This window comes from Oncorhynchus mykiss, chromosome 8 (genome assembly GCF_013265735.2).
Source record: "Oncorhynchus mykiss isolate Arlee chromosome 8, USDA_OmykA_1.1, whole genome shotgun sequence".
Taxonomy (NCBI): domain Eukaryota; kingdom Metazoa; phylum Chordata; class Actinopteri; order Salmoniformes; family Salmonidae; genus Oncorhynchus; species Oncorhynchus mykiss.
The window spans coordinates 90,696,033-90,711,007 of record NC_048572.1 but is presented as its reverse complement, the minus strand read 5'-3'; the positions used below and the strand labels follow the sequence as shown (position 1 = coordinate 90,711,007).

General features: G+C 44.5%; 1 protein-coding gene across 1 annotated transcript; it reads right to left on the bottom strand.

Moving 5' to 3' along the window:
• Positions 1–1,229: 1,229 nt before the first annotated feature.
• Positions 1,230–10,820, bottom strand: LOC110530875 (60S ribosomal protein L37a). The gene is made up of 4 exons (XM_021614166.2): positions 10,674–10,820; positions 9,420–9,548; positions 8,518–8,600; positions 1,230–1,510 (listed from the first exon to the last, which is right to left on the bottom strand). The coding sequence occupies exons 1-4, from the start codon at positions 10,674–10,676 to the stop codon at positions 1,447–1,449; spliced, it is 279 nt and encodes a 92-aa protein (XP_021469841.1). The 5' UTR covers positions 10,677–10,820; the 3' UTR covers positions 1,230–1,446.
• Positions 10,821–14,975: the final 4,155 nt, after the last annotated feature.

The window sequence follows — 14,975 nt, the reverse complement described above, 5'->3', positions numbered from 1 at the left end:
AACGTGTTCTCAGTCAACTTACCTGGTAAAATAACAGATGGATAAATAAATAAAGTAGCACTCACTCCCGTCATCATGAAGTGCTTTGAGAGTCATGGGTCATATCACCTCTACCTTACACCCTAGACCCACTTCAATCGCCATCACACTGCCCTATCCCATGTGGACTAGATGAATACCTGTTTGCGGCGGAGGTAGCCTAGTGGTCAGAGCGAAAAGTTGCAAAATAAAAGGTGCAAATCTGTCCTTCTGTCCCCTGAACAAGGCAGTTAACCCACTGTTCCTAGGCTGTAATTGTAAATAAGAATTTGTTAACGTACTTTCCTAGTTAAAATAAATGTAAGAATGCTGTTAATTGACTATAGCTCAGCATTCAACACCATAGTACCCTCCAAGCTCATAATTAAGCTGGAGGCCCTGGGTCTGAACCCCCCCTGTGCAACTGGGTCCTGGACTTCCTGACAGGCCACCCCCAGGTGGTGAAGGTAGGAAACAACATCTCCACTTCGCTGATCTTCAACACCGGGGCCCCACAAGGGTGTGTGCTCAGTCCCCTCCTGTTGACCGTGACTGTGGCCATGCACGCCTCCAACTCAATCATCAAGTTTGCAAACAGTAGTAGGCTTGATTTCCAAAAATGATGAAACAGCCTACAGGGAGAACTCTGGGAGTGTTCTTAATTCCAGTGCTGTGAAATTGTTATATGACTGCAGGATTGAAGGAACATCTGCTAAACACATGTGACCAATAACATTTTATTTTTTTACTCCCCAAATACAGGTACAAGATTATAGCATCATACCCAAGACTCAAGGCTGTAATCGCTACTGAAGGTGCTTCAACAAAGCTTGGGGATTTGAGTAAAGGGTCTGAATACTTATGTAAATGTGATTAGTTTTGTTTCTTTTTTTCTCCAAAAGCCTTTCTTTGCTTTGTCGTTATGGGGTAGTGTGTCAATTGAGGGGGAAAAAAAACTATTAAATCCATTTTAAAATAAGTCTTTAACGAAACAAAATGTGTGAATACTTCCCAAATGCACTGTAACCCATCAGTCCCCATCAATGAATCACTCGTATCTGCATGTCCAGCCCCTATATTCACAATTAAGTGTTTTACCATCTTATCTTCTGTAATGTTTCCACTGCATACGTTTTGGATGAGCTTGTTAATTAATCAGAAAACCAATGGAACAAACCAGAAGTCTGGAGCTCAAACAATATTATTTTTTAAAAGAGGCTAGAAGTGGGACTGTAGGAGTTAACATCAGCGCCAAGTAACATTCAGACACTCAGGTGGCAGGCAACACACAGGGCTGTACTAACAGCAACACAAGTAGTACAAGTAGACTCTGGTGCTCCAGACTGCTTTTTATTGTGGTAGATGTTCGCCACAGCGTCCAGGTCAAACTGTGCAAAAAAGTGACAGTCTTGATTCTCCGGTAACAGTCTACTGGTCTTTCAGCTCCTTCAGTCTCCTGATGGCCGACTTCACGGTGACTGCAGACGTCGTGCTGGAACAGAGAGCGAACACAGAGGAGAACGGTGGTTTAGCACATACAGTGGAAACAAACTGAACTCACAAGACACCAAGGGCCAGGCAGTTTCCCTACACACAGGTTAAGTCTAGTCCTGAACTAAGAAGCCCTTTCCATGAAGAATCCCCATTAAACTGCTCCAGTCCTGGACTAGGCTTAACCTGTGTCTGGTAAATCAGTTGCCAATAGCAACTGGTGTTGATTTGACCTTGTCTTTTAGGCCATTGTCCCGCTGAAAGGTGACTTCTTCCTCTAGGATTTTGCCTGTGCTTAGTTTGTAACCTAAAACTAAATTACAAGGATAGTCATAACATGATGCAGCCACTACTATGGTTGTAAATTGGAGAGTGGTACTCAGTGCCCCAGAGCACTTTGTATTCTGGGCAAAAACTTGAATTCTTTGCAGTATTACTTCATTGCCCTTTTTGCAAACAGGACGAATGTTTCAACCCTCTGAACAAAGAAAAGTCAAGGTACAAAACAAATCACCACTATACCAGAGATGCTACCTGCTAATTCCAGTCTGGAGGGACAAATCACCACTATACCAGAGATGCTACCTGCTAATCCCAGTCTGGAGGGACAAATCACCACTATACCAGAGATGCTACCTGCTAATTCCAGTCTGGAGGGACAAATCACCACTATACCAGAGATGCTACCTGCTAATCCCAGTCTGGAGGGACTAATCACCACTATACCAGAGATGCTACCTGCTAATCCCAGTCTGGAGGGACAAATCACCACTATACCAGAGATGCTACCTGCTAATCCCAGTCTGGAGGGACAAATCACCACTATACCAGAGATGCTACCTGCTAATCCCAGTCTGGAGGGACAAATCACCACTATACCAGAGATGCTACCTGCTAATTCCAGTCTGGAGGGACAAATCACCACTATAGCAGAGATGCTACCTGCTAATCCCAGTCTGGAGGGACAAATCACCACTATACCAGAGATGCTACCTGCTAATTCCAGTCTGGACGGACAAATCACCACTATAGCAGAGATGCTACCTGCTAATTCCAGTCTGGAGGGACAAATCACCACTATACCAGAGATGCTACCTGCTAATCCCAGTCTGGAGGGACAAATCACCACTATACCAGAGATGCTACCTGCTAATCCCAGTCTGGAGGGATAAATCACCACTATACCAGAGATGCTACCTGCTAATCCCAGTCTGGAGGGACAAATCACCACTATACCAGAGATGCTACCTGCTAATCCCAGTCTGGAGGGACAAATCACCACTATACCAGAGATGCTACCTGCTAATTCCAGTCTGGAGGGATAAATCACCACTATACCAGAGATGCTACCTGCTAATCCCAGTCTGGAGGGATAAATCACCACTATACCAGAGATGCTACCTGCTAATCCCAGTCTGGAGGGACAAATCACCACTATACCAGAGATGCTACCTGCTAATCCCAGTCTGGAGGGACAAATCACCACTATACCAGAGATGCTACCTGCTAATTCCAGTCTGGAGGGATAAATCACCACTATAGCAGAGATGCTACCTGCTAATCCCAGTCTGGAGGGATAAATCACCACTATACCAGAGATGCTACCTGCTAATCCCAGTCTGGACGGACAAATCACCACTATACCAGAGATGCTACCTGCTAATCCCAGTCTGGAGGGACAAATCACCACTATACCAGAGATGCTACCTGCTAATTCCAGTCTGGAGGGACAAATCACCACTATACCAGAGATGCTACCTGCTAATCCCAGTCTGGAGGGACAAATCACCACTATACCAGAGATGCTACCTGCTAATTCCAGTCTGGAGGGACAAATCACCACTATACCAGAGATGCTACCTGCTAATTCCAGTCTGGAGGGACAAATCACCACTATACCAGAGATGCTACCTGCTAATCCCAGTCTGGACGGACAAATCACCACTATACCAGAGATGCTACCTGCTAATCCCAGTCTGGAGGGACAAATCACCACTATACCAGAGATGCTACCTGCTAATCCCAGTCTGGAGGGACAAATCACCACTATACCAGAGATGCTACCTGCTAATCCCAGTCTGGAGGGACAAATCACCACTATACCAGAGATGCTACCTGCTAATTCCAGTCTGGAGGGACAAATCACCACTATACCAGAGATGCTACCTGCTAATCCCAGTCTGGAGGGACAAATCACCACTATACCAGAGATGCTACCTGCTAATCCCAGTCTGGAGGGACAAATCACCACTATAGCAGAGATGCTACCTGCTAATTCCAGTCTGGAGGGACAAATCACCACTATACCAGAGATGCTACCTGATAATCCCAGTCTGGAGGGACAAATCACCACTATACCAGAGATGCTACCTGCTAATCCCAGTCTGGAGGGACAAATCACCACTATACCAGAGATGCTACCTGCTAATTCCAGTCTGGAGGGACAAATCACCACTATACCAGAGATGCTACCTGCTAATTCCAGTCTGGAGGGACAAATCCCCACTATACCAGAGATGCTACCTGCTAATCCCAGTCTGGAGGGACAAATCACCACTATACCAGAGATGCTACCTGCTAATCCCAGTCTGGAGGGACAAATCACCACTATACCAGAGATGCTACCTGCTAATTCCAGTCTGGAGGGACAAATCACCACTATACCAGAGATGCTACCTGCTAATCCCAGTCTGGAGGGACAAATCACCACTATACCAGAGATGCTACCTGCTAATTCCAGTCTGGAGGGACAAATCACCACTATACCAGAGATGCTACCTGCTAATCCCAGTCTGGAGGGACAAATCCCCACTATACCAGAGATGCTACCTGCTAATCCCAGTCTGGAGGGACAAATCACCACTATACCAGAGATGCTACCTGCTAATCCCAGTCTGGAGGGACAAATCACCACTATACCAGAGATGCTACCTGCTAATTCCAGTCTGGAGGGACAAATCACCACTATACCAAAGATGCTACCTGCTAATCCCAGTCTGGAGGGACAAATCACCACTATACCAGAAATACTACCTGCTAATTCCAGTCTGGAGGGACAAATCACCACTATACCAGAGATGCTACCTGCTAATTCCAGTCTGGAGGGACAAATCACCACTATACCAGAGATGCTACCTGCTAATCCCAGTCTGGAGGGACAAATCACCACTATACCAGAGATGCTACCTGCTAATCCCAGTCTGGAGGGACAAATCACCACTATACCTGAGATGCTACCTGCTAATCCCAGTCTGGACGGACAAATCACCACTATACCAGAGATGCTACCTGCTAATTCCAGTCTGGAGGGACAAATCACCACTATACCAGAGATGCTACCTGCTAATTCCAGTCTGGAGGGACAAATCACCACTATACCAGAGATGCTACCTGCTAATTCCAGTCTGGAGGGACAAATCACCACTATACCAGAGATGCTACCTGCTAATTCCAGTCTGGAGGGACAAATCACCACTATACCAGAGATGCTACCTGCTAATTCCAGTCTGGAGGGACAAATCACCACTATACCAGAGATGCTACCTGCTAATTCCAGTCTGGAGGGACAAATCACCACTATACCAGAGATGCTACCTGCTAATTCCAGTCTGGAGGGACAAATCACCACTATAGCAGAGATGCTACCGGCTAATCCCAGTCTGGAGGGACAAATCACCACTATACCAGAGATGCTACCTGCTAATTCCAGTCTGGAGGGACAAATCACCACTATACCAGAGATGCTACCTGCTAATTCCAGTCTGGAGGGATAAATCACCACTATACCAGAGATGCTACCTGCTAATCCCAGTCTGGAGGGATAAATCACCACTATACCAGAGATGCTACCTGCTAATCCCAGTCTGGAGGGACAAATCACCACTATACCAGAGATGCTACCTGCTAATCCCAGTCTGGAGGGACAAATCACCACTATACCAGAGATGCTACCTGCTAATTCCAGTCTGGAGGGACAAATCACCACTATACCAGAGATGCTACCTGCTAATCCCAGTCTGGAGGGACAAATCACCACTATACCAGAGATGCTACCTGCTAATTCCAGTCTGGAGGGACAAATCACCACTATACCAGAGATGCTACCTGCTAATTCCAGTCTGGAGGGATAAATCACCACTATAGCAGAGATGCTACCTGCTAATCCCAGTCTGGAGGGATAAATCACCACTATACCAGAGATGCTACCTGCTAATCCCAGTCTGGACGGACAAATCACCACTATACCAGAGATGCTACCTGCTAATTCCAGTCTGGAGGGACAAATCACCACTATACCAGAGATGCTACCTGCTAATTCCAGTCTGGAGGGACAAATCACCACTATACCAGAGATGCTACCTGCTAATCCCAGTCTGGACGGACAAATCACCACTATACCAGAGATGCTACCTGCTAATCCCAGTCTGGAGGGACAAATCACCACTATACCAGAGATGCTACCTGCTAATCCCAGTCTGGAGGGACAAATCACCACTATACCAGAGATGCTACCTGCTAATCCCAGTCTGGAGGGACAAATCACCACTATACCAGAGATGCTACCTGCTAATTCCAGTCTGGAGGGACAAATCACCACTATACCAGAGATGCTACCTGCTAATCCCAGTCTGGAGGGACAAATCACCACTATACCAGAGATGCTACCTGCTAATTCCAGTCTGGAGGGACAAATCACCACTATACCAGAGATGCTACCTGCTAATCCCAGTCTGGAGGGACAAATCCCCACTATACCAGAGATGCTACCTGCTAATCCCAGTCTGGAGGGACAAATCACCACTATACCAGAGATGCTACCTGCTAATCCCAGTCTGGAGGGACAAATCACCACTATACCAGAGATGCTACCTGCTAATTCCAGTCTGGAGGGACAAATCACCACTATACCAAAGATGCTACCTGCTAATCCCAGTCTGGAGGGACAAATCACCACTATACCAGAAATACTACCTGCTAATTCCAGTCTGGAGGGACAAATCACCACTATACCAGAGATGCTACCTGCTAATTCCAGTCTGGAGGGACAAATCACCACTATACCAGAGATGCTACCTGCTAATCCCAGTCTGGAGGGACAAATCACCACTATACCTGAGATGCTACCTGCTAATCCCAGTCTGGACGGACAAATCACCACTATACCAGAGATGCTACCTGCTAATTCCAGTCTGGAGGGACAAATCACCACTATACCAGAGATGCTACCTGCTAATTCCAGTCTGGAGGGACAAATCACCACTATACCAGAGATGCTACCTGCTAATTCCAGTCTGGAGGGACAAATCACCACTATACCAGAGATGCTACCTGCTAATTCCAGTCTGGAGGGACAAATCACCACTATACCAGAGATGCTACCTGCTAATTCCAGTCTGGAGGGACAAATCACCACTATACCAGAGATGCTACCTGCTAATTCCAGTCTGGAGGGACAAATCACCACTATACCAGAGATGCTACCTGCTAATTCCAGTCTGGAGGGACAAATCACCACTATAGCAGAGATGCTACCGGCTAATCCCAGTCTGGAGGGACAAATCACCACTATACCAGAGATGCTACCTGCTAATTCCAGTCTGGAGGGACAAATCACCACTATACCAGAGATGCTACCTGCTAATTCCAGTCTGGAGGGACAAATCACCACTATACCAGAGATGCTACCTGCTAATTCCAGTCTGGAGGGACAAATCACCACTATACCAGAGATGCTACCTGCTAATTCCAGTCTGGAGGGACAAATCACCACTATACCAGAGATGCTACCTGCTAATTCCAGTCTGGAGGGACAAATCACCACTATACCAGAGATGCTACCTGCTAATCCCAGTCTGGAGGGACAAATCACCACTATACCAGAGATGCTACCTACTAATTCCAGTCTGGAGGGACAAATCACCACTATACCAGAGATGCTACCTGCTAATCCCAGTCTGGAGGGACAAATCACCACTATACCAGAGATGCTACCTGCTAATCCCAGTCTGGAGGGACAAATCACCACTATACCAGAGATGCTACCTGCTAATTCCAGTCTGGAGGGACAAATCACCACTATACCAGAGATGCTACCTGCTAATTCCAGTCTGGAGGGACAAATCACCACTATACCAGAGATGCTACCTGCTAATTCCAGTCTGGAGGGACAAATCACCACTATACCAGAGATGCTACCTGCTAATTCCAGTCTGGAGGGACAAATCACCACTATACCTGAGATGCTACCTGCTAATTCCAGTCTGGAGGGGAAAATCACCTCACATGCTCATATTCTAGAATCCACATAAAGAACCAATCAGACTTGTTGTGGAGCAAAATCAGCAGGTGGTGACACAGTGCACAACATTTACAGTTTCATTTTGATGGACCGAATAAATATCTAAGTGTTTCCATCACTTTTTTTTTATAGCTAAAACTTGTGTTAAAATAGCCTATTCCGGCCAACAGCAGGCAGATAGAGTGCAGGTAGACTAGTTTACATGAGATTATTACAGACAGATTATTTGTCAAATGGCAGTCAAGCATGGATTATTTCAACAGAATAAGGAAAAGGAGCGTTAAGTTCATGACCTTCCATCAGCCTGTGAAGTTCATAACTTATTTAATCTGTAGCGTAATAAACTGCTTGCTTTCCTGTGTCGTAGTGGGAGGACCACACACCATATCATCGCGGGACTCCAAGTTTACTTCGATATGACGATCATCATATCAATGCCTTTTCTCGCATAATTCATTTTACCGACATAAAAAGATACCATGTCAAACGAACAAATTGTCACATTTATCAAATTGTACTGGATCTTCCTGTTTCCATTACAGCTGTCGAGATGTTATTTTTTTACTCAGATAAAAACGGTGGATAGAAATGTGGTTACAGACGCCTAGTCTAATCGGAGGGGGAGATTCGAGCAGGGGATAGATGGAGAAGGCACCCACTCACAGTCCAGAAACACAGTTCTATGTCCACAGGCTCACAGTGCTACTTACTTGTATGTCCAGGCGCCTCCAGCAACAGTCTTCATGCAGGATCCACAGTGCCAGATACCAACTGCCCTCCTCTTCATCTTAGTCTGATGATTAAACACAAGTACTGTTAGTAACGTCAGTTCAATACTGTTATTAACCTCTTAACAGTCCCCCTCCCAAGCTTCATTATGGCACCTCTCATGTTATTAATGTTCCTATACTTCTGAGTATAACCACGTCCAAAGTTTACCCCAGAATCCAACACCGGTCATACAAAGGATCATTTAGCTGTTTGATCAAATGTAGGACCCCTTTAGGTATCACAATAAACGATTTGATTAATATTGAGTAAGGTTTTGAAGTGTGTCCTAAGAGAGATAAGAAAGCTCAGGAAATTGTTTTTTTTCTCCTTTTTATTTTTTTACACATATTTAAGCCCTTACTTTTGGGGCCCAAATCTACCTCCATACTTCCATTAACTTGTATGGGTTACCTTCAGACGAGTCCTGGGACCCCGTGTGAGGCCTTGGAGCAAAATAGAGAATAGTGTTGGTGAGAGTCGTCTTTCCATAGTGGTCATATTAGTATGTAAGCCATACCGGTCGGCGCTACAAACATTTATGGGAAATAAATACATTTGGGTTGTCTCCGTCTAACAGCGCTCTAGCTGTCACCACAGATGTGGAAGGCCGACAGAGGCAGAAACAACTACATCTCCAGTTTAAACTGACAGAGTATTATGTTACTTAGACTGACACACCAGTGCATCAATAGACTTAAGGATGAAGACATCAGTAACCGTTCTGCAGGAACAAAACATTTCTGCCGTCCATGTGTGAATCGTGTGTTTGACATGCCGACTGTGGGTGTGTGTACCGTACCTCGGTGTACCTGGCTGTATATGTTAGAGGTGTGTACCGTACCTTGCCACAGAAGGAGCAGGTGTACTTGGCGTGCTGGCTGATCTCAATCTTTTTCACCATCTTCCTGAGCGACGCGCCGTAACGCGTGCCGTATTTACCCACAATCCCCACCTTCTTGGTGCGCTTGGCCTGAGGAAGAGGGAGACACCAAATTAACACACAATAACCTCGTCTAACTAGCATCTCCCATCTTACTGTTAGCCTTTATGGCAGGAAATACCACTCCTCCCATTACATAGACAAAAACCTCAACAGGGGCACTGCAAACAAACATTTAGCTAACATTGTTATGTATATGACCTGTCACGTGACCGGGCCAAGCCTGAGCACAACACTCAAATCTAACAAACTGCACTGCTCGGTTGTCGTCAACAAGGCAACATGATCCATCATCGATTTTGCATGTGAAAATACTGAATTGTACTCATTACGCCACGTGACAACCTACATGACTTGTTTTGAGCAGACTTCCTCATCTGCCCGAAAGGGGACAGCTCGGTTCCTAAACGAATGCAATCCCTTTCCACCCAGGCCAAACTACTTTTACCCAGGCCAACTTAATAGAACCCCCTCAATAACTAGCAAGGCAATGACCTCACCTAGCATTTTCTCAAACATCACACGGTCAACCTTGGGCAAGCAAACTACCCAAATCTAGTTAAACATGCACCAGCCAACTTACTACGCCTTTTATTTCTTGGCATATAAACATGGCGGATGTAACTAACGTCTGCTCTACAACCACACTCGAGAATACAGTTAGTTACATTTGTAAAACATTAAGAGAACTTTAATAAGTTAGTATTAGCTTGGCTGGCAACGATGACTGCAGTCTACAGCGGCGAGGACACACTGTGACAAGTAACCAGTCTTTAACAGATAGTTAAGGCAACTACAGTAGCTATTGACATAACTAAGCGCTGTTTATGGTTGTTACAAAAACCACAAACACATATCTGTAACTAGCTTGGTAACGGAACCCAATTTTAACTAGCTTGGTAACGGAACCCAATTTTAAGCACTGGGTGCGCAAACCCGAGTGACATGCACATACCGGGCGTCCATTTCTATAACTACCAGTTATGCGAACAGTAAAAACATGTATTTTGGCCATTCGCTCTCAAAAATATCTGCAATAACTTTTGGAGCTAATGGCGAATTATATTAACGGCCCATTAGATAAATTGTTATTCCATCAACCGCTTTGGATTAGTTAGATGGGTGTGGATTAGGAAGGGGACATTTTCGTCTCACCATTGTAGTTCTGGAGACGTAGGTCCAAAAAGGAAGCGCACAGTACGCAGGCGCAATTTACCCCTGTGGAATGTATTGCATTGTGGGATGTTGGCGCTGTTGCCTCTTCCCCCCTCAGCAACGCTTCCACTGCAAGAGGTTGCGTTCTATAAAATGACTATTTTGTTTGAATATGGAAGTTGATGTGTAGGAACTAGAATATTTCTGTGATATTTCTGCTGTGTGCAGCCTTGACGGATCCCATGGGATTTTTTAATTTGATTTTTAATTTATTTCACCTTTATTTAACCAGGTAGGCTAGTTGAGAACAAGTTCTCATTTACAACTGTGACCTGGCCAAGATAAAACATAGCAGTGTGAACAGACAACAACACAGAGTTACACATGGAGTAAACAATTAACAAGTCAATAACACAGTAGAAAAAAAAGAGAAAAAAGAGTCTATATACATTGTGTGCAAAAGGCATGAGGAGGTGGGCGAATAATTAAAATTTTGTAGATTAACACTGGAGTGATACATGATCAGATGGTCATGTACAGGTAGAGATACTGGATGATGCTTGTAATTGCAAAAATCTCTGAAGCTGGAGACTCACATCTCCCTCACTAGCTTTAAGCACCAGCTATCAGAGCAGTTTACAGATCACTGCACCTGTACGTAGCCTATCTGTAAACAGCCCATCTATCTACCTACCTCATCCCCATACTGGTATTTATTTATTTATTTTGCTCCTTTGCACCCCAGTATCTCTACCTGCACATTCATCTTCTGCCGATCTACCATTCCAGTGTTTAATTGCTATAGTGTAATTACTTCGCCACCATGGCCTATTTATTTCCTTAACTTACCTCATTTGCACTCACTGTATATAGACTTTTTGTTTTCTTTTGTTCTACTGTATTATTGACTGTATGTTTGTTTTACTCCATGTGTAACTCTGTGTTGTTGTATGTGTCGAATTACTACGCTTTATCTGGGCCAGGTCGCAGTTGTGAATGAGAACTTGTTCTCAACTAGCCGACCTGGTTAAATAAAGGTGAAATAAAATAAATGCTGTGCACTCTATTCTGATAAACCTATTTGCCATGTTATAGCCTTATTTGGACTACTAGAGACGTTGGTTATGTCATTATTATCCAAGCATGTGCATTATTCCAGAGGAAGATTCACACAGGATTCGTTTTTCCAAACTGCCCCCTGTAATTATTTTTTTGACTCATGATGGAAGCCTGTAGGTTTTTATTGTAGGCGTGACGATATTTAATTAATTTCAACTTCCTGTCTAGATGATAGTACACAACACTGAAAACTCATGCTGCTAAATGTAGGCTATAGGTCCCCCCCATAATATTTAAACCGATGAACCGTGATCCTCAGTGGCGACCAGTCATTCAGGGCAGGAGGGGCAGAGCCCCACCTGTTTAGCATGTTATTTTTGCATTAATAGGTGTCACATATCAGTTTTCAAACAATGTTTTAAACACTGCAAAAAATACTAAATGTTCCCACAAGAAGGATCGCTGAGCCACCTTCCTGTTCAAGTGAGCACAGCACAACAACGATGAGTCCGAAAATGTATTGTATGCTGCTGCATAAATTATTTAATATGCCAGGGAGATATATACTGTCGCTAGGAAAGTAACACTACATTTATGTTGTGTAGTAAGCTGTTAGTAGCCCATGTGCCTCACCCTAACAATTTGGTCCCTTACCCCCTCATAATTCCGCCTACTGTTCTGACTTGGTGGTGCACACGTAGCATATAGCCTGTTTTAAAGAAATGTAATCATTGAATATTGTAAGAGCTTTCATTGTCTGCTTATATGCCCCCTTTATTTATCCTATGGTTCTGAATCAGTGTACAGGGAGAATACTATGAAAACGGCCCATGTTATGAATTCTGTCGCTGTACATTTCAAGAGTGCTGAACAAATAATTATATTGCCTACATCCGTCTTAGCTCACTCATTATCATTGGATTGCCTCTTATCTGCTTGTTGTCCCTTTATGCCATAGTTTGTACATCTCAATTGTCAGTAGAAACCACATTTATCTAAGCAAGTCAAACACAGACACTGTAAAGTCCATGTGCCCACTGCACTGAAGATAGGAAACACTGTCACCACTGATAAATCCACCATAATTGAAAATTTCAATAAGCATTTTTCTACTGCTGGCCATGCTTTCCACCTGGCTACTCCTACCCCTGTCAACAGCACTGCACCCCCAACAGCAACTCGCCCAAGCCTTCCCCATTTCTCCTTCTCCCAAATCCATTCAGCTGATGTTCTGAAAGAGCTGCAAAATCTGGACCCCTACAAATCAGCCGGGCTAGACAATCTGGACCCTTTCTTTCTAAAATTATCTGCCGAAATTGTTGCCACCCCTATTACTAGCCTGTTCAACCTCTCTTTCGTGTCCTCTGAGATTCCCAAAGATTGGAAAGCAGCTGCGGTCATCCCCCTCTTCAAAGGGGGGGACACTCTTGACCCAAACTGCTACAGACCTATATCTATCCTACCATGCCTTTCTAAGGTCTTCGAAAGCCAAGTCAACAAACAGATTACCGACCATTTTGAATCTCACCATACCTTCTCTGCTATGCAATCTGGTTTCAGAGCTGGTCATGGGTGCACCTCAGCCACGCTCAAGGTCCTAAACGATATCTTAACCGCCATCGATAAGAAACATTACTGTGCAGCCGTATTCATTGATCTGGCCAAGGCTTTCGACTCTGTCAATCACCACATCCTCATCGGCAGACTCAACAGCCTTGGTTTCTCAAATGATTGCCTCGCCTGGTTCACCAACTACTTCTCTGATAGAGTTCAGTGTGTCAAATCTGAGGGTCTGTTGTCCGGACCTCTGGCAGTCTATATGGGGGTGCCACAGGGTTCAATTCTTGGACCGACTCTCTTTTCTGTATACATCAATGAGGTCGCTCTTGCTGCTGGTGAGTCTCTGATCCACCTCTACGCAGACGACACCATTCTGTATACTTCCGGCCCTTCTTTGGACACTGTGTTAACAACCCTCCAGGCAAGCTTCAATGCCATACAACTCTCCTTCCGTGGCCTCCAATTGCTCTTAAATACAAGTAAAACTAAATGCATGCTCTTCAACCGATCACTACCTGCACCTACCCGCCTGTCCAACATCACTACTCTGGACGGCTCTGACTTAGAATACGTGGACAACTACAAATACTTAGGTGTCTGGTTAGACTGTAAACTCTCCTTCCAGACCCATATCAAACATCTCCAATCCAAAGTTAAATCTAGAATTGGCTTCCTATTTCGCAACAAAGCATCCTTCACTCATGCTGCCAAACATACCCTTGTAAAACTGACCATCCTACCAATCCTCGACTTTGGCGATGTAATTTACAAAATAGCCTCCAATACCCTACTCAACAAATTGGATGCAGTCTATCACAGTGCAATCCGTTTTGTCACCAAAGCCCCATATACTACCCACCATTGCGACCTGTACGCTCTCGTTGGCTGGCCCTCGCTTCATACTCGTCGCCAAACCCACTGGCTCCATGTCATCTACAAGACCCTGCTAGGTAAAGTCCCCCCTTATCTCAGCTCGCTGGTCACCATAGCATCTCCCACCTGTAGCACACGCTCCAGCAGGTATATCTCTCTAGTCACCCCCAAAACCAATTCTTTCTTTGGCCGTCTCTCTTTCCAGTTCTCTGCTGCCAATGACTGGAATGAACTACAAAAATCTCTGAAACTGGAAACACTTATCTCCCTCACTAGCTTTAAGCACCAACTGTCAGAGCAGCTCACAGATTACTGCACCTGTACATAGCCCACCTATAATTTAGCCCTATCAACTACCTCTTTCCCAACTGTATTTAATTTATTTATTTATTTTGCTCCTTTGCACCCCATTATTTTTATTTCTACTTTGCACATTCTTCCATTGCAAAACTACAATTCCAGTGTTTTACTTGCTATATTGTATTTACCTTGCCACCAAGGCCTTTTTTTGCCTTTACCTCCCTTCTCACCTCATTTGCTCACATTGTATATAGACTTGTTTATACTTTATTATTGACTGTATGTTTGTTTTACTCCATGTGTAACTCTGTGTTGTTGTATCTGTCAAACTGCTTTGCTTTATCTTGGCCAGGTCGCAATTGTAAATGAGAACTTGTTCTCAACTTGCCTACCTGGTTAAATAAAGGTAAAATAAAAAAATAAATATCAGCTATGGTTTTTTTTAAAGGCAGTAAATGAGGCTGAATGAACTGTTTCGCTGCCAGACAAGGCTCCACTGACAGCCAGGTG

Bases quoted from the DNA above. Each gene is read 5' to 3' on its own strand.
- LOC110530875 (XM_021614166.2), bottom strand. The intron at 8,601-9,419 runs GTACGGTACACA...TTTAATCATCAG, and splicing joins CCTGCTCCTTCTGTGGCAAG to ACTAAGATGAAGAGGAGGGC. The intron at 1,511-8,517 runs GTAAGTAGCACT...TCTCTGTTCCAG, and splicing joins GGAGGCGCCTGGACATACAA to CACGACGTCTGCAGTCACCG.